The sequence below is a fragment of the Hemitrygon akajei genome, chromosome 4 (assembly GCF_048418815.1).
Source record: "Hemitrygon akajei chromosome 4, sHemAka1.3, whole genome shotgun sequence".
In the NCBI taxonomy this organism is placed as follows: domain Eukaryota; kingdom Metazoa; phylum Chordata; class Chondrichthyes; order Myliobatiformes; family Dasyatidae; genus Hemitrygon; species Hemitrygon akajei.
Genome location: NC_133127.1, coordinates 133,612,839 through 133,633,482, shown reverse-complemented (window position 1 = coordinate 133,633,482; position 20,644 = coordinate 133,612,839). Strand labels below are relative to the sequence as shown.

General features: G+C 38.1%; 1 protein-coding gene across 2 annotated transcripts in view; it reads left to right on the top strand.

Moving 5' to 3' along the window:
- The window catches only part of fat3a (FAT atypical cadherin 3a), a 687,349-nt gene that overhangs the window by 223,595 nt on the left and 443,110 nt on the right, over positions 1–20,644 (top strand). For both annotated transcript variants that reach the window (XM_073043347.1, XM_073043348.1), the window contains one exon: positions 6,750–10,064. In XM_073043347.1, coding sequence (XP_072899448.1) covers positions 6,767–10,064 — 3,298 coding nt within the window. In that variant the 5' untranslated portion in view covers positions 6,750–6,766. The remainder of the gene's footprint in view (positions 1–6,749; positions 10,065–20,644) is intronic.

Below are 20,644 nucleotides of genomic sequence, written 5' to 3'. Positions count from 1 at the left end.
TAACTAATTTGTTAATCAGTGATCATTTCTGCTTAAAATTACCCTGACATACAAGAGAAATTTTTTTTAGAAGATTATCTCCAATTTGGGTACTTGCTCTCCAGAAGATTCACCACCCTTGCACTGTTGCAAACGTTTTTACATCTGCCCTTGTGTCACCCTCAGGATGTCTTGCATGGTTCAAAAAGATCACCTCCTATTCTTCTAATCTCTAAGGAATATGGATCTGGTTTCTCCAGCTGCTCATAATACAATTACCCTCTCCTGCCAGGAATTTTTGTCTCCATGCCAGTGCATTCTTTCCTCAATAATGAGGACCAGAACTATGCACAGTATGCCAGGCATGGCTTCGGTAGTATTTGTACAATTGTAACAATACTCCTCTACTTCTGAACTCAAAAGCACCTGCAATAAAATTCATTATGCCATTTGCTGTCTTAACCTGTTGATGGACCTAGCTTGTTATCAGGGTACACAACAACATCTAGATCCCTCTGAGCTTTGCTCATCTGTAATCTTTCTCCATTTGTCTGTCTTTAAATTTCTCTTACTAATCTGAATTTCACACACTGAACTCCATTTACTGTTTTTACCAATGCACTTAACCCACCTGTGTGCTGTTAAAATCCACATTTCCTCATTGCAACGTGTCCTCTCATATATTTCTCTGTACTTGTCAAACCCAGATATCTTGCACTCTGTTCCTACTGATTACACTAGATGACTTGATTAATAAATAAAAACTGAAGTTGCTAGAAGTAATCAGTAGGTCAGAAGCAGGAGAAACAGAGTTAATGTTTTTGTCCAATGAGTTTTTGTCAGAACCTGATTGAGTTACTGATAATCTTTAGGAAACAGAGAAATGATCAGGGCAAGGGATTAGAGTAAAATGGATGATGACGGTGAAACATAGGTGGTAATAGGATGAACAAAGGAACAGTAGTTCAGAAAAGGTGTGACTAGGAAGGAATGCCGGTGTTAAGTTTGTCTTGAGGATGAAAGGCTGTAATGTGACTGTTTGCACGTTTGTCCTTCAGGATATGTTGCTTCTTTTCTCTGGGGCACGTATACCACCATTATCCCCAGGTCAGGTGCCTAGCCTTGCCAATGCAGACCCATCCAGTATTGGAAGCAGATGATACCTAGGACTAGACTCTGCGGCTTGAGAGCATATCAGGCCCAGCAGCCGCTGTTTTGCCATTTTGGGAATGCCGTTGACTTTGTAACTTTAGGCCTTCACATGTTGTATACTCAAACAAATTTTTAAAAAATTAAACAAAATATACTTTATTCAAAAATAAAATTATATACAATGAACCATTCAATGACGTTCAATCCTTTACAACTGTTTCCATTGCTGTCTTTACATTTTCACACTTTTCGCCACCCACGTGGCACTTTGTTATTCCATATTTATATACAATTGTTTGGGGGTACGCCCCCTACCCCTCAACTCCCACGGGAGGAGAACCCTAGACTGTGGTCCTTTCCCACCGGGCGGGGAAATGCGATAGGTTGAGGATGCACTGTGCATAGAACATTGTGCCACAAAAACCTTGGTCAGAATCAACCTGAATCCCATGCACCACACATTTAGTTTATCGCGCTGTAGAATGTCTAGTCTCGAGAGACTGAAAGGGATATAGGCGGGTTGAACAGACAAGATTAAACTTGGTAGGAAAAGAATGAAGAAACAAGCGAATGTTAGTTTACAGAGTGATGCAAGCACTCTCCTGCACAACATGTCCTACAGATACAAAAGTAACTGGTATGTTGGCTTTTATTGCAAAGATCTTGGAGTACAGGGACAAATAAGTCTTTTGGTAGTTATTACTGGTCTTTCATGAGATGATAATTGAAATATAACATGCAGTTTTCTTCTCTGTTCCAATGAAATTTCGTATGGACCTTAGAAACACTGAAGTAGAGGATTTGTAGCTTGATTCCTGGGTTGCGGGAGTTGACATTTGAAGAGAGACTGAGCAAGATGGTGCTACAGTGCCTGGCTTTAGCTCAGTGAAGGATAATCTTATTGAAACAAGATTCTGAGAGGATTTAATAGACTGGAGACTGTACAATTACTTCTTGACGCTAGGGAATATAGAATGTGACAGCACTTCTTGAATAAGGCATCAAATAATCAGGAATTGGATGAAGAAAACATCGTTTCAGTGAGGAATGCTCAGTTGTTAAATATATTCAAGATAGATCTAAAGCTCTTTGGATTTTAAGGGAATCAAGGGATATTGAGATTTTGGCAAGAAAATGAAGTTGAGATTGAGGATCAGCCGTGATTCTATTAAATAATGGAGTAGGTTTAAAACTTTGCGTGGTCTATTCCTGCTCCTTTATCTTATATTGCAAGTTGATCTAGTTTATATTAAATCAGTCCAGTTTGGACAAGTATAGATGTGAAAACAGTTTATCCAGGAAGATGAGGGAAACCATCATCTGCAGTGTTCTCATTAATTATTGGTTTATTTTCCCATAAAATATTATCACTCAATTCCCACGCAAAAATAAAATACGAAAGGTGTTACTGTTACTTTGAAACTAATGTTCTGAAAAGTTATATTAACTCTCCCTTTTTTGGCCAATTGAAGCAAATGCCCACTTTGAATTTGAACATTTATGTACTGTATATGGATAATGGACATGATAAGAGGTTGAATGCTAATTACATTTGTTTTGCATTGCATTGTTTTTCTGGTCAATCTTGAGAGAGAATTAAAATGAATGGAATTGCTGACTAAAGTCTTCATTTCACTACATAAAGAATGCTGCATAATGTTATAAATAAATGTTTTATGCAATTTTTAACGAGATGAATGGGTGGAGGGATTCAGGTTTGTGGGCCGTTAGGATCTCGCCTGGGGCAAAGGCGAGCTATGCAAGAGGGACAGATTGCACTTGAACTAGATGGGGACCAATACCCTGATAGAGAGATTGGCTAGTGCTGTTCATGAGGGTCCAGTTTAGTCTGATAAGGGTGGAGACTCAAAAATTAATGTGGTGAATAGAAAAGCTGAGGCAGATATAGAAGTTAAAATGAGTTAAGGGCCTTTTCCAGATGAAGATTCTTAATTTGAGACATTGACCATCCATTTCCATCCACCACGACTGCCTGACCATTGAGTTTCTGCAGTAGCCCATTTTTTGTTTAAAATGATCAAGTGCAGTGGGAGTGAGGAAGGTCTGATAGGCTATACTGCATTTACCCTAGATGCATGGACAGGCATGAGCTCGTAGAGCTCAGATAATAAAGCTATTACAAAAACATGGCAGAGGAATGAGCAGGATTGACGGCTCAATGGTTTGGGGTACAGGCGTTACAGGCATTTTAGAGGTGGGGCTAGAGAGGAGGTGGTGCTGTGTTTTTAATTTGGGAGAACATTGAGGTGGAAGGTTTTACAAAGATGTTACTGGGGCTGGAGGACTTGAGTTACAAAGAGAGCCTAGGCCTTTTTCCTTGGAGTGTAAGAGACTGGGGTTGATCTTATAAGAGTTTATAAAATCATGAGGATTGTGTAAGTTGTACAGTTGTAATGTATTTTCCCCCCAGAGTAGGGGAGTCTAAAACTAGAAGGCGTAGATTTAAGGGGAGAGATTTAAAGGGGCCCTGAGGAACAATATTTGTTCAAATATGAATGAGCTGCCAGATGAAGTTGTTGATGTGGGTACAATTACAATGTTTAAAAGACAATTGTAAGGTATATGGATTTAAAAAAGTTTAGAGACATGTGGGGCAAATATGTCAAATGGGATTAGCTCAAGTAGGCACCTTGGTCATCATTGAGGAGATGGGCCAAATGGTCATTTTCTGTGCTGCATGACTATAATACTGCACTTGCCTGAAACTCTGTTCAATGGAGCTTTCACCATAGCAGTCAACTTCAAACTTCCCTTTTTCTTCTAAAGTTTTGCTTTGGGTGTCAGAAAACACTCGCTGTTTCAATACCCATCTGACCCACTGAAATGGAGAAAGATCATGTCTAGTAAGCCTAAGGCCAACAATTCATTCATGGATCAAGACTTTGATGTGGCTCCATTTTTAAAAAAAATTCAATAAACTAGGCCAAAATCTTGAAAGAGTATTGTGTAATGATTAAAAATGAAACAATTTTCTCTGGGGGAAAAAAAGAGCGAATAGCCAAAGGAGAGAGAGTAGTTAGTTGGCTAATGAATCAAAGGCAGAATCATTATACACAAAGACTTTATCTGCAAGAATGCAGACACAGACACAGACTTGCAGGTAATTTTCATTCGCACACAGAGTAATAGAAGGGAAAGTCTTTAGTCATTGCTGGGGAGAAATGGTGGCTGCATTGCGTATCATATATAAAGCCTAAGTGACTCCTTGCTGCACTTTACCAAATTCTGACCCTATCACCAAGAAAAACCAGGGCTTTGGGTGCAAGGGAAAACAACATCCTGCAGGTTCCTCTCCGAATCACACACCATCCTAACTTGAAAGTTAATGCCATTGTTGTTGGGTCTAAATTCTGGAACTTCGTCGTCAACAGAACTTCTGAGTGTACATTTCTCAGGATAGCAGCAGATCAAGAAGGTGACTCACTACTTCCTCCTCGAAGGAAGTAAATGTTCGGTTTGTCGGGGACCCCCACACATCATGCCTTGGTATGGCAACTGCTCTGCCCTGACCGCAAGGAACTGCAGAAGGTTATGGTCTCAGCCCAGCCCATCACAAAAAGCAGACTCCCATCAATCAACTCCGTCTACGCACCTTGCAGCCTTGGTAATGCAGCCAGCATATTCAAAGACCCCACCCACACGAGACTTTCCGTCCCAACGGGCGGAAAGTACAACAGCCTGAAAGTATGTACCAAACTGGCTCAAGGACAACTTCTACCCCACTGTTTTAATACTATTAAACAGATCCCTAGTACGATAAGATGATATCTTGACCTCGCAGTCTACCTCATTATGAGCTTGAACCTTATTGTGTACCTGCATGGCACTTCCTCTGTTGCTCTGCACTGTTATGGATTTATCTTGTACCATCTCTATTGCAATGAACTGATTTGTATGAAGGGGATGCAAGACAAGTTTTTCACTGTACTTTGGTTCATCTGACAATAACAAACTAATTTACCTATATGTATTTTTTTAAAGTGCAGTGCAGTTGGATTAATTTGATAACTTTATTGAAGAAGTAACCCAAGCATGATAATCAAAATTACACCCTTCTGTGCTTTAGTATTCTGTGATTTTATAAATCAGGTATTTTTGCACCAGTTTTGAAAATATATGATGACATGGCACTGTGTCAGAATCTGTGAATTACAGCCAGGAGTGAAAGTTGAAATGTTTCACTGAACTCAGTCCATCAGTGTTACAATAATGCTGACACTTGCTATTACTACAGTACCACATCAACTCTTTACAACTGCAGTAGGGACCTAATCTGGCAATCTCCCAGAATCTAGAACTGCAGTGGGAATTGTGCCAGTTGGTGACTGTAGCAGGGAAAACTAGTAAATGATTTAAGCATATGGTTGGATAAGGTTAACAGTTCTGGGCATAATGATTATACTATATTTATGCTAACATGTTTTGGATAAACTTGTTCCTGGAAATTTTGGATAGGTAAGAAGAAAAAGTTTAAGTTTAAAATATATTGGTTTTGGGTTTTTTTCTCCAGAAGCAAAATAGCAGGGTAAATTCTCTTTTGAGAGTAATACATGTATATTTAATGTGTGCAAACTGGAGGTCAAAGTCCTAATGTAATTTAAAAACTGCTCCTTTTCCCCTTTCACATAGTGTTATAGTGTATAAATTGTTTACTAATTAAATGTACGTTTCTGCAGAATGAGAGTAGTTTTAATATAGCTGCATCATCTTCACACTTTAAATGAATTATTTGTTGTTACAAGTATTTTTTTAATTTTGAAAATAAAATTCCAAAGTAATTTTAAGACACTTGCAAAATATGCTGTAGGGTGTTAATCTAAGGTAACTTGAGGTATTGCAAGCTGGTGAGCTCTAATGGGCTGAAGGAACTTCATTATATTATGAGTAGCTAAGCTTACCTTTGCAATTTTGACCTTTTAAATACAGCTTTTGAAAAAAATTGTTGCAAGGATTCTATGTAAACTATTAATGAATGAGAAATTGCCAAGTAATTGCAGTTAATTTTTTTGTTTTATCCTGTACCTTAGTTTGGTAACAAACTTTAGTAGGAGTACCTCAATATTGTTTATTAGGTCAGAGTAGATCGTTATACTTTGCCAAAAAATCTAAAATCTATAATGTACATGTTTTTTTAAAAAAACCTCTACTGCTGTCCAGCTCCAAGATAAAATGATTGGAGAACCTGTAACTAACATTGGTGTGTCCCCTTAATAGCATCAGTTACTGTATTATACTGATAAAAAGCAAATGAATCACAAAAATGCTAAATAAAGGAGTGAGAATGATGCCAACATATTGTCTTTCAAATAGTCTGTGGGGGAAAAACAGTAGCTACTAACCAATGTGTGAGTTATTGCATAATTCATTAAAATGAACTGATCAATTTTAAGCAGTGATAAGTGATTTGCATGAATGTTCATCCCATGGTTAAAACACCTTTCCTAAGCCAAAAAAAAATTAAATGATTAAGTAACAGATCATCAGATGTCTTGAACTGAGAACATCAAGATACTATGCAGGAATGAGGTTCTAGTGAGTAGAATAATTACAAACAAATTTTGGCCATATAGTAACCTATTTTTCCATCAATATCTTAGAATGCAAGAATGATGGGATGGATGTAATGATGGGCTGCAGGGCAGATTTGCCACTCTCCTTCCTCTGTCTCGTTCTTCTGCTGTTCCAGCTGTTTGACCCCAGTTGTCAGAGTCGCCAGTTTCAAGAACCAGCATTGTCTACGACCTTCCGGTTTACACATTCCCTGTACAATGCTACAATTTACGAGAACTCTGCTGCAAGAACCTATGCCAACAGTCAAGTTAAAATGGGAATAAGTGTGTCTGATCCATCATGGGACATTAAATACAGAATTATTTCTGGAGATGAGGACAGCTTCTTCAAAGCAGAAGAATTTTTACTTGGCGATTTCTGTTTCCTCAGGATAAGGACTAAGGGGGGCAACTCTGCCATATTAAATAGGGAAGTTCAAAATCACTATTTGCTCATCGTGAAAGGCACTATCAGAGGTGAAGCCTTGGAAGCATGGACAAAAGTGAATGTTCAAGTTTTGGATATGAATGATTTGCGCCCTTTGTTTTCTCCAACAACATACTCTGTAACTATTCCAGAAAATACACCTCTGAGAACTAGTATTGCACAAGTGACGGCAACAGATGCGGATATTGGATCAAATGGAGAATTTTATTATTATTTTAAAGACAGAGTTGACACCTTTGCTGTTCACCCAACCAGTGGAGTGGTTTCTCTGAGTGGCAGACTGAATTACGACGAGACCAACCAATATGACTTGGAAGTTTTAGCAGTGGATCGTGGAATGAAGCTTTATGGGAACAATGGAGTAAGCAGTACTGCAAAACTAGTCATTCGCATTGATAGAATCAACGAACACGCACCAACTCTAAGTGTGGTGACCCACATTCCTTCCTTGATGGATAATGATCCTACCTATGCCGTTGTTACTGTTGATGACCTAGATGATGGAATCAATGGGGAAATTGAATCAATATCCATTGTAGCAGGTGATCCTTTAGAACACTTTCATCTTGTTAGAACTGGATCAACAGGGACACAGTATCGAATAAAGGAAGCAAAGAGAATACCCTGGGGAGATTTTCCTTATGGTTATAATCTCACCCTACAAGCAAAAGATAAAGGAATCCCTCAGAAATTCTCTGCAGTGAAAATAGTACATATTAGAAATCTGGAGGAAGATGAACACCAAGTGACATTTGAAGAAGATCTCTATGAAGTGGAGCTGAATGAATTTGCCCCTCCAGGAGCTGTGGTGGTTGTTGTTAAGCTGAAGCCAGAGCCACCAAATGTTGAATATAAACTTAGTGTAACTGAAGACGCTCATCATTTCCACATTAATCCTCGGACTGGTCTCATAACCACAGCACAGCACATAAGCACCCTCGAAAGAGAACATTTTGTGTTAGAAGTGGAGAGCAATGCCAATGAAATCAAAGTACGTGTTATTGTACAGATCGAGGATGCCAATGATCACACCCCGCATTTTCAGCAGCAATCATATGAGGCATTTATCAATGAGAGTGCGCCCATTGGCAGCAGTGTGCTTGTTGTTTCTGCCATGGATAATGATCAAGGAGAAAATGGATATGTAACGTACAGCATTGGCAATCTGAATCCATTACCTTTCACAATAAACCAGTTCACTGGTGTCATTAGCACAATCAAACAATTAGATTTTGAGTCGTCAGCTCATAGTTACAAGTTTGTCATTCGTGCCTCAGATTGGGGATCACCTTATCGACGTGAGAGTGAGGTAAATGTGACTGTATTTGTGCAAAACATTAATGACAATAAACCCCTCTTTGAGAAAGTGGACTGCCGAGGAGTGATTTCCCATGAGTTCCCTGTTGGTGAACAAATAACTGCAGTTTCAGCAATTGACATTGATGAACTGGAATTGGTAAAATACACTATCATTTCTGGGAATGAACTTGGATTCTTTGACTTAAATCCTGATTCTGGCGTGCTCTTCTTAACAAAACCATTGGATAGTGCAAATCTAAAAGAAGGGTTTTTTTCACTTCAGATAACGGCTTCGGATGGAGAGAACTTTGCTGATCCAATGTTCCTCAACATTTCGTTGGTGCATGGTAAACTTGCTACAAAGGACTACATCTGCAGGGAAACAGGAGCAGCTCAGAAATTAACTGAGAAATTACTCAAAAGGGCTAAAATAAACAAGTCAACCATGGAAGACATATTCCTCGACCTTTATTCAATTAATAGACAGTCCCCACAGTTTGATAAATCCTTTCCTTCAGAAATAAATGTTAAGGAAGATCTTCCTGTTGGCAGTACAATTGTTAAGATCTCAGCTTCAGATGCAGACAGTAGCTTCAATGGAAAAGTTGTATACACCATTTCTGATGGCAATGTTGATAGTTGTTTTAATATTGAAATGGAAACTGGATGGCTGACAATTCTGATGCCTTTGGATCGGGAATTAAGTAATAAATACATTCTGAACATCACTATCTATGATTTGGGGTCTCCTCCGAAGTGTGCCTGGAGACTCATGACTGTCCATGTCCAGGATTCTAATGACAACAAGCCTCAATTTTTACGAGAGTATTATTCTATTAATATTCCAGAAGATACACAAATTGGTACAGAAGTAGTACAGATTGAGGCCACAGATAAAGACCTGGGTCGTAATAGTGAAATAATTTACACACTGTTAACAAGCACTCACCAGTTTGGTATTAATGCCTCAACTGGTATTGTTTATGTGACTGGGTTGCTGGACCGGGAATTAATTCCAAATTGTACATTGAAAATAGAAGCTCGTGATCAAGCTGAAAGTGGTCATCAGCTTTACTCAGTGGTGGCACTGGAGATTACTTTTGGTGATATCAATGACAATGCTCCCCGTTTTGTTCCATCAAGTTACTTTGTTAAGGTCCTTGAAGATATGCCTGTCAGTGCTGTGGTAATGTGGTTGGAAGCTCACGATCCTGATCTTGGCTTAGGTGGCCAGCTGCGTTATTCTCTGGGAAATGATTACAATGGGAAGTTCGAAATTGACAGAGCCAGTGGAGCAGTGCGTCTGACAAAAGAGCTTGATTTTGAGAAACAGCAATTCTACAACCTGACAATTCGTGTTAAAGATAAAGGCCGGCCGACATCCTTATCTTCAACGTCATTTGTAGAGATTGAGGTAGTCGATGTGAATGAAAATCTTTATGCGCCACGGTTTTCAGAGTTTGCCAAGAAGGCATCTGTGAAGGAAAATGCACCAATTGGAACAAAAGTTGTGCAGGTGATGGCCAAAGATAATGATGAAGGAAGGGACGGAGAGGTACAATACTCCATCCGGGATGGCAGTGGGCTTGGACGTTTCACTGTCAATGAAGATACAGGTAGGACCCAGCAGATGTCAAAGATTCTCGATAATTTGTCTTACGTGTGATGTGTAAGGGTTTGGAAGATGCATTTCCTGCTTAGATTGAATTTTTAATTAGCATAAGTACAGTGGATTGTGGTTAATTGGGACACCTTGAAACATGCACACATTTGGCCCAATTAAGTGGCAGCCCCAATTAGCCAAAGTTTCATGGAAATAGTTAAGAAGGTATACAAAAAATTTGGTTTAACAGATTAACAAGTTATGTATTTAAATGAAATACAGAACAAGTTAGAACATTATCAGTGCTACTGTAGTAATATAAAACTGTGTGTTAGTTTCTAATAGTTATCGATAGAGGATACTGTGTTCTTTTGATTGACTGTAAATGAACAGAATCAGCACAGAAACCTAGTGTAGATCATTGACTGCCTTCATACAATGTTGCCGCCAACTGTGTCCTTCAAAGTTTTATTTCATCGTCACATTTACGTTGATTGTTGATACCTTCAAATTCTTTGTTGTGCCTAACTTGTTGAAGTAGTGAAATTGTTTCATTTTCACCCCCCCGTCCATTTTTGGCATTTCCAAGCCTGAATGCTTGAAACTGCAGTGAACAAGACAGTTCTGAATTATCTTGCTGATTATTTCTCACCAACTATCAGTAACAAAAATCACTGCTTTTTGAACACAGACATATGTAACTAATACTATAAGTATACTGCAGTGTCTAATGGCCACACGAGTGCACGCGTCTTACGTGAGTTACGCTGTTTGGCAAAAGTCTCCCTTTCCAATTAAGCAGCATGGTGTCCCGAATAAATGAAGGGATTTCCAACAATTTTCTCGATTAGTTTTTGTTCTTTAAGAGTTGTCTCAAATAAGCGGTTGCCCCGTTTAGCCAGTGGGCCAATTAACTAGAATCCACTGTATTCAGATATTTGTTAAACTAGTTTCTTATCTCTTATCATTAATTGCAAGTTGTACGGTAAAATATCTACCAGATTTACAGTATTTCATATTTTTATTTGGAAGGAAAAACAGGTTAAGTAATGCAGATGTTCATTGAAAAATCAGAACATATGATATTTTTGCAGTTCTTATTGGTTTTATTAGATTTTGTTAATTCTTGAAAATATTTTGACGATAATGGATGGTCATAATTTGCTGATGCACATTTACTGCATGTGTTATTGCTTTGTTACAGATGGTACAGTGTAAACTTAATATTAAGAATTTGTGACTAGCCTGCATGGTGTCATGCTACATAGCATAGCATTTGATAGTACAGTCGGTAAAACAGAACCTGTTCTCAGGTGTTCTCAAAATCTGCAAGTGTGTGATGTGGTACAGAATGTTAAACAAAACTTGCAATACTCATTCAAGGCTTATCTAATGTGAGGTATTATACACATGAATTCTTAAGGCTTATTCTAATACGTATCATATTGCTGAATTAATAGTTCACTGTGGCTCAACTCTCATTCAAATTCATTCAAAACTGATAAACAGTTGTGCAGCTTTATCTTTTATCAGCAAATAGCTGAGACTCAAAGCACCGGCCTTTAACTGCTTCTTTTGATGGTGTTGGCTAGAACTGTTGTTTCTTTCATTTTTTCCCCCACTGACAAAAGAAGTGTTCCTCCATCATAGAGCCAAGTTCCACTGTCAAACATTGCCTTGACAACATATTTTATAATTAATACAAGCTTTGTTAGCCATACAAAAATGTACTTCATATTAGCATTTTTCTTAAGTGTTTTGGATTATTTTATGAATGTTAAAATGCTCATGAGGGAAAGCTGATTTGAAAAAAATGCAAAGAAGTCTTATTTGGATTGCTTCCTCTTTTTAAGTACTTAAATACTGAATAATCACTTAGTTGGCCTGAGATGAAAAGCACTATTTCTGTGACCTGTAGTTTGACGGGTTTTCATTTACTGTTGTGTGCAGTTGTTCAGTCAGTTGTCTGATGACCCAATGACTGGCTTGTGCGCAGCGTTTCTACAAAGAATATCCTGGGGGATTAAGAAGAAAGAATGTCTAAGTCAGAATTCTGTTATTTTCTTTCAAAGTTCTATGAATCATGCTGAGTTTTGAATCTTTAAATTTTCATCATAAACTGTAGGGTATGTCTTTGAAGGGATCTGAAATTTTAACACATTTTACATTAAGCCAGGCCCATTTTATTTTATGGCTATTGTAACTATTATTGATCCTTTTTTAATATTTGCAGAGTTCAGTGTGTATTGCATCCATAAAACTGATTATAATCAAATTCTTGAGAGTCTCACTGTTATTGCCACCTTTCAACTTGGCGAGATACAGACATGCACTGAACTCACTGCATATTTTTGCATATCTTTGGGTCCAAGAAATAATATCCAAAAAAAAATTCAGAAGAAGCCTACTGTGGAATCCACAATCCCTGTTTCCATTTGGTTATAATTCAAGTTTATTGTCATCTGACTGTACACATATACAATGAAATGAAACAAAGCTCCCCCTGAGCATGGTCCATGCACAAAACTTAAATCACACATAATACATAAAGCAAAATATTGCCATAAATAAGATCATTTATATACCTTATATTTATAAAGCATATAAAAATCAGTTAATAACATATAATACAAAATGTATGTAGTATGCAGCACAGGTGAACAGTGCAGTAAGCAGCTTGCTGTCCTAATGATGACACCTTGGTGGTGGCGAAAGTTAAGAAAATATTAATAATGGGGCAGGTCAGTTTTGAATGACAGATAAGGTGTTTCATTGTGTTTATTTCTAGTATTTCCAATAGACTTTATTGAAACAAATTACCTAAAATTTAAAAGAGCCTTTTGCACCTTCAAACCATACTAAGTAATCTCACAGCCAATTAATCTATTGAATTTTCCATGTAATCCTCACTTTGAAAGCAAACACAACAACTTAATTTCAGAAAGCTGCATGTGAGGTAAATAATCCTTGATGCTGCAGGTTTGACAGTTGAACATCTCCCAGTAAAACAATAAATTGTCTGTCTTTTGATTATGATGTCTGTGATGTTGTAATTCCACCTCTTGTCAGATGCTGTTTCAGTATTCGGATCATTTAATCATATTCTGCATTTGGCTCATAGTTATCGTACTGCTAATTTGAGTTCCCTTGTACTCGAGACAAATTGAAGTTGGGCTAACAAAGTCTGGATTTGTGAGTTTGTGACTGGATGGATTAATAGCATACACATAAGAAACTTAGCTCAAGGGCATTAACTTTCTGTAAAGTAAATTAATACCCTAGCAGTACTTTCCCAGCTACACTCCAATTCATCTCTACCAGTAGTGTTGCAGCAGTTCTTTTTAATCATCTAAAAGCAAATGCAGCACCTAGAGTGATCGTTTTGACCTTAACCAAATTCCTAGCGAGCTGAATAGATATAAATGGCTCTGTGCATTAGATAATATATTCATCTAAAAATGTTTGTAAATTGCACAGTCTGGAAGCTTCTCTGCAAGAAATTGCATTAAATTAATTTGCATCAATCAAAGATGAAACAGAGAAATTGAAAATGGAATTAAAACAGAAATTATATTAAATTAATATATTTCCTGGCTTGATTGTTTTTAATTAATCAAGATGTATTGTATTTAATTGGTCCCCAGTTTCCAGTGTGACCAGTTTGGCATTATTAATGAAGAACCTCAGGATCCTAGAAAAGATATATTAGAATGGTACCAGAACTAAGGGACTTCAGTCAAGTGGAGTTCTCTATATAGAATATATGTTTCAGGGGCAACTTAATTAAGGTGTTCATAATCTTGATGTTTCTTTTTTTTATTGACAGTACAAGGCTAATGGCAGTTGGGTTGGCAACTAGAGGGCACTGTTTCAAGGAACTTGCTAAAAGTCCAAAGGTGACCTGAGATCAAGAACATGTTAACTGTGAATTGTGACTATATGTTGTACGCTGTTTGAAGGCTGATTCAACAGTAGCTTCCAAAGGAGATTGGAAAAATACATGCAGGGGAATATTTTTGAGTTACGGACAAGGCAAAGTAGAGTGGAATAAATTGAGAATGCCTTAACCATGGGCACAGGCACAGAGATCTGAATGGCTTCCTTTTGTACTTCATCGTGGAGATTCTTATTTTTGCCTTTTTCATATTGTAGTATTGTATGCTGTTTAAAAGAGGAAGATGTTTATATTTTTATTACACCTTAGTTTACAATTTGCATTTGGTTCTGATTTGTGTTGACTAATTAAGGAATGAGACAAGAAAATTGACTATTTTCAGTTGATTAATAAAATTACACTAACATTACATAGAGTCAGTGAACACTACAGCACAAATAAAGGCCATGGTCCATGTCAGACCATTAATCTACGTAGTCTTATTGACCTGCATTCAGATCATAGCCCTCCATACCACTCCCATTCATGTACCTATCCAAATTTCTCTTGTATATTGAAATTGAGCTCGTATCCACCACTTGCACTGACAACTTGTTCCACACTCTCAACAACCTCTTAGTGAAGAAGTTCCTGTTCATGTTCCCTTTAAGAATTTCATCTTTCACCCTTGACTTGTGACTTCTATTTGTAGTCCCACCCAACCTCAGTGGAAAAACCCTGCTTGCATTTGCCCTCTCCATACTAATAATTTTGTGTACCTCTATCAAATCTCCCCTCAGTTTTCTACTCTCTAGTGAATAAAGTCCTAACCCGTTCAACCTTTCCCTGTAACTCAGGTCCTCGAGTCCCAGCAACTGCCTTGTAAATATTTTCTGCACTCTTTCAATATTACTAGCATATTTCCTGTAGGGAGATGACCAAAAATTAGACCTTTCCACCATCTTATACAATTTAAACATAACATCCCAACACCTATACTCAATACTTTGATTTATGAAGGCCAATGTGCCAAACGTTGTCTTTCTGGTCCTATCTACCTGTGTCGCCACTTACAAGTAATAATGGATGTAAATTCCCAGATCCCTCTGTTCCACTGCAATCCTCAGTGTCCTGCTGTTCACTATTAAAAAGCTACCCTGGTTGGTCCACCGAAGTGCAAAACCTCACATTTGTCTTCATTCAATTCCATCTGTCAGTTTTCCGCCCATTTGTCCAGATCCTACTGCAAGCTCTGATACCTTTCCTCACCGCCCTTTTCTTAGTGTCATCACAATTTTCTGATCTGCTTTATGACATTATCATCCAGATCATTGCTATAGATGACAAGCGACATTAGACCAAGCACCGATCCCTGTGGCTCACCACTAGTCAGAGAGCCAATCATCTACTATCACTCTCTGGCTTCTCCTTCAAAGCCAATGTTGAATCGAATTTACTACATCGTCCCGAATGCCAAGTGACTGAAGCTTATGAGCCAGCCTCCTGTGCGGGACTTTGTCAATGGCCTTTGCTAAAGTCCATGCAGACAATGTCCACTGCTTTTCCTTCATCTTTTCTAATAACCTCTTTGAAAAACTGTATAGGATTAGTTAGACATGACCTACCATGAATAAGGTCATGTTTCTATCCCTAATCAGGCCTTGTCTATTAAAATACTTTTAATAGATAAGGTTTTTCCAAGGTACCTTAGAATGCCTTCAAGTAACACAAGTTTCAAAGTAAATTTATTACCAAAGTACAGATATGACACCATATACAGCCCTGAGATTAATTTTCTCGTGGGCATCAATAAATTATAGAATTACAGCCATAACAGAATGAAGGAAAGAGCACATGAACTTGGTTATTTAACCGGTGTACAAAAGACAACAAACTGGTGTAAATACAAAAAAGAAAAATAATAATAAATAAATAAGCAATAAGTATCAAGAGTCCTTGAAATGAGTCCATTGGTTGTGAGAACATTTCAATGATGGGGTAAATTAAGTTGAGTGCAGTTATTTGCTTTGGTTCAAGAGCCTGATGAATGAGATGTAACAACTGTTCCTGAACATGGTGGTGTGAGTCCTGAGGCTCCTGTACTTTCTTCCTGATGGCAACAGCAAGAAGAGAGCATGACCTGGGTGGTGGGGGACCCTGATGATGGATGCTGCTTTCCTGTGACAGCGTTCAATGGTGGGGAGGGCTTTACCCATGATGAACTGGGCTGTATCCACTGTTTTTTGTTGGATTTTCCATTCAAGGGCATAAGTGTTTCCATTCCATGTTGTTATGCAGCCAGACAATATACTCTGCATTACACATCTATAAAAGTTTGTCAAAGTCTTGGACGTCTTACTGAATTTCTACTCCTAAGGAAGTAGAGATGCTGCTGTGCTTTTTTCGTAATTGCACTTACATGCTGGACCCTGTATAGGTCGTCCTAAATAATAACTCCAAGGAATTTAAAGTTGCTGACCTTCTTCATCTGATCCTCCAATGAGGACTGGCTCATGGGTTTCTGGTTTCCTTCTCCTGAAGCCGATAATCAGCTCCTTGATCTTGCTGACATTGAGGGAGAGGTGGTTGTTATGATACCACTCAGCCAGATTTCCCTCCTAAATGCACATTCATTGCCACCTTTGATTTGGCCTGCGACAGTGCATTAGCACCCACTTAGCCACCACTGATGTCAGACTCGCCAGTTTATAATTTCCCAGTTTATTCTTAGAGCCTTATTTAAACAACAGAACATTAGCTATCTTCCAGTTATTTGGCATCTCACTCAGCATCTAAGGAAAATTTAATTATTTTTCCAAGGCTGCTGCAATTTTTCTACTAGTCTCCCCCAACATATTGAATAAGAAAACTTTCTGAACACATTTGACAATTTCTATCCCATCTGACTCTTTTGCAGTCCGGCTCAGGCATGTGGAAAGTTAAAATCACATACTGTCACAACCTTATTTTTCTTGCAATTTATCTAGTACTATTTTTTGAAGTCATGGTATCACGAATTTTCTTTGTTTACCATTGAAATAGTTTATAAGCAAGGTCATTGTCTAGTATGGGTGGTGTGGGGTGGGGAGCTACTGCACAGAACCAAAAGAAGCTGCAGAGGGTTGTAAATGTAGTCAGCTCCATCTTGGGCTTGACCCTGCAAGGTACCCATGACATCTTCAAGGAGTGGTGTCTCAGAAAGGCAGCGTCCATTATTAAGGACGTCCAGCACCCAGGGCATGCCCTTTTCTCACTTACCATCAGGTAGGTGGTACAGAAGCCTGAAGGCACACACTCAGGCTACGTCTACACTGGACCGGATAATTTGGAAAACGCCGGTTTCATGTAAAAACGATAGGCGTCCACACTAAGCATTTTTGAAAATACTTCTGTCCACATTAAAACGGATATTTCGGCGAATCTCCTCCTGCTGCGCATGCGCAGGACATATCTACCGAAAGCAAGTGACATGTTTGGTATTGAATCTCGCTGTGAAAGACTTGCTGCACGTTTGGTCAGTTACAGACCAGAAAAACTTAAATAACGGACAGCTGTTGGATCTCGCGCAGAAGGACTTAAAAGTAAAAAAAAAAACAAATACTGGAGCGTATGGAGGCAACTGACGGAGTTCACTGACAGAATGACATGGCTGACGACGAACATTGAAAAACTGATGAACACTGTTGAATTAATTAAAACCCCTTGTTAAATGTATAAAACACGTCTGCATCAGGATTATCTTGTATTTCCATACAAAGTTACTTGAGGCTGTTACACATCTATTGTCAGAGAAGTACTTGCATAAATAGGTAAACCACCTTCATATGAGCAAGGACAGAAAACAGGGCAAAATGAGTATACTTATTTATTCAGTAAGTTATGGGTCAAAGTATTTGGTGAGTACATTTCTAACTCTTCTGGCTTCAGTCTTGTTGCCGTCTGTTCTGAAATTGTTAGGTTGCGTTCAAGAAAACAATGAAATGGCGCGCTGCCGTCACCATCTGTTCCGGCACGTCATGACAGTGTTTTTTAGATTTCTCTGGTTACCCCATCCACATTGCTTCGGCTAGTCTGGCGTTTTCAAAATTACACACTCTGGAGGGCGTTTTAGAAAAGCTCCGTTTTCAGCGGAGGAAAATGCTGTTTTAGTGTGGGCAGAGGGTCAAAACAAAGAGAAAAAGCTTTGGTTATGGATTTATCTGGTCTAGTGTGGACATAGCCTCAGTGTTTCAGGAAAAGCTTCTTTCCCTCTGCCATCTGATTGATTCCTAAATGGACATTGAACTCTTGGACACTACCTCACTTTTTTAAAATATATGTTATTTTTGTTTTTTGCACTATTTTTAATCTATTCAGTATACTTTTACTGTAATTGATTTACTTAGTTATTATTTGAGTTTGTTTTTGTCTTCTATATTATGTATTGTATTGAACTGCTGCTGCTAAGTTAACAAATTTCATGATATGTGCCGGTGATAATAAACCTGATTCTGATTCTGAAGTAGTGAATTGAATTAATTTGCAGCAAAAGTAAAGATCTCAAAAGACTGTAATGAGGGGAAAATTGCTGGCAAGGTAATTATTTTTAGTTTTGTTGAAGAATGATGTTGGCTAGAACACAAAAGGAGTCCTCTTCAAGTAGTACAATGCCTTATTTTAATTCTAGCTGAAGTGGTAGGTAACTTAGCATGTCATCCAAACGGTCATATGGTGTAATATATTACTAAATTATGTGTTGGTTTCATGCCTTAAATCATGACCTTCTGAATCAAAGGTAGTATAATATCACTGAGCTCTGGGTGACACCTAAGTCACTACTTTGTTATTTTCAATTCATGATTCTTGCACAAAGCCGATGACTATGCATGCAAAACCAAAGATGGTTGAAACACTTAAAGATGATAGCTATTGGAATTACTTTCCATCAAAACATTTTGGATCATTTCTGGATTTGCTGCTTGTAAGTAAATTTTTTTGCAATACTTACTCCCATAGGAAATACTGATATCGAATAGCTAACAGTGTGCATTTCAGGTTGAATCTCCAGTGCAACAGTGCAGTGTTTGACAAATGTCTCTCAATATTGATTCTGGCAGTTGTTAGAAGTATAGGAGGAAAGTGAAATTGCACTGTGCTTTCTTGGGGCAGGAGTGCTCCTTTGGCTTAATACATGTTTAATTAATGTGTTTTGCAAGTAGTACAGAGGTAACATCTTCCTGTTTAGCTTGACTTTGGAGTTTTAGTGAAAGTAGTTTTATAGACCTTGAATGGTGCAAATTTAAATTCCTGAATTGAAATGGAGCAAGCCCTATTTTAAGCAATAGATCCTTTGGGTGTGATTAAACTAAAACATGGTAACAAATCCTTACAAATCAACCTTATAACTGCAACACACACAACATGCTGGAGGAACTCAGCAGGTTGGGCAGCATCCGTGGAAGCAAACTTTATAACTGATTTTTGGTACCAAAGTTAACTGAATAGTCCTCTTCTATTTATAAAGGAAACAGAATACCATTGTATTAATTTATTAATTAATAAGTGATTATTGTCAGTAAAACTATTACTGACTTTGAAAGAAAAAGTGAAAGCACATTGGCAAAATACGATTATAGGTTTGAAGCCTTTTTTTCTGTACTATGTCAATACTGAATATTGTTTTGACAGATTTTTGGTTAATATCTAGTATTTCTGCAGTATTTGGTGTAAAGTACCATTTTTGAATTAAATACTTTTGGAAGTACATTTCTAGAAATATTTAGAGAGTCCATATTTGCTCAGGTTTTCTAGATCATTCTGTATAAACACCACATTGCAATCTATTGAAAAGCAAAAATAAAATGCAGTTGCTGTATATCTGAACTAGAAACAACATGTCAGAAAAAATCAGCTGATCAAGCAGCATCTATACAGAAAGGCACGGTGCTAACATTTTTAGTTGATAACTGCACTGCTCTCCTTGTGTGTGAAGTAAAAAGCCAAACTCCATTCGACTGAACACAAGAGTCAGGATGTAATTTCCAAGCTCTGGGTATGTTATTCGGGCAGCACTCACATTACAATTGGGGAAGCATAAAAAGATAATGATTTTGATGGTGCAAATGGAAGAAGGACAACACAGAATTGTGTATATATACTCTCCTAAAATGAGATTGTTGCCCTACTCACATAGTCCAACTGAATTTTAAAATTAAAGGCGTAACACAATACACCACGTTGACACTCCCTTTGTTGCCTGCTGTCTGATTACACAGTTGTTCTGCTACACACCTTTTGCTTCTTGATGGCTGCCCAGTTGTTTTTTTCCTTTCAAGGATCAGTTCCATTAGTAATTGGAGATTTTCCTCCACACCTTGGATTTACCCTGTGGTTTTGCCTAGCTGTTGGCCGTTGGCTAGAGTAACTGTGTTTAGCTAGTTCTTTTCTCTGTCCATCTATCTCAGGAGGCAAGTTACTTTGGGATGTTCTGTTGATACTGATACTTTGTGAGAGACCATGTTGCAGCTGTGAGCTGAAGATGACCTTTTCTTTAAGGTTGACATGGCTTGTGCAAGGGGTTAAACAGTGAGAACCTCCTGTATTCAAGAATGGCTGTCTTAAATCTGTGAACAGGAGGCCTGTGGATGTTCCCTAGACATATCACCATCGAGAGTCCAGCTTCTGTGCAAAGGGTGCATTCCCAGGACCACTGACATGTTCCTGACTTTATGTGCTAAGAG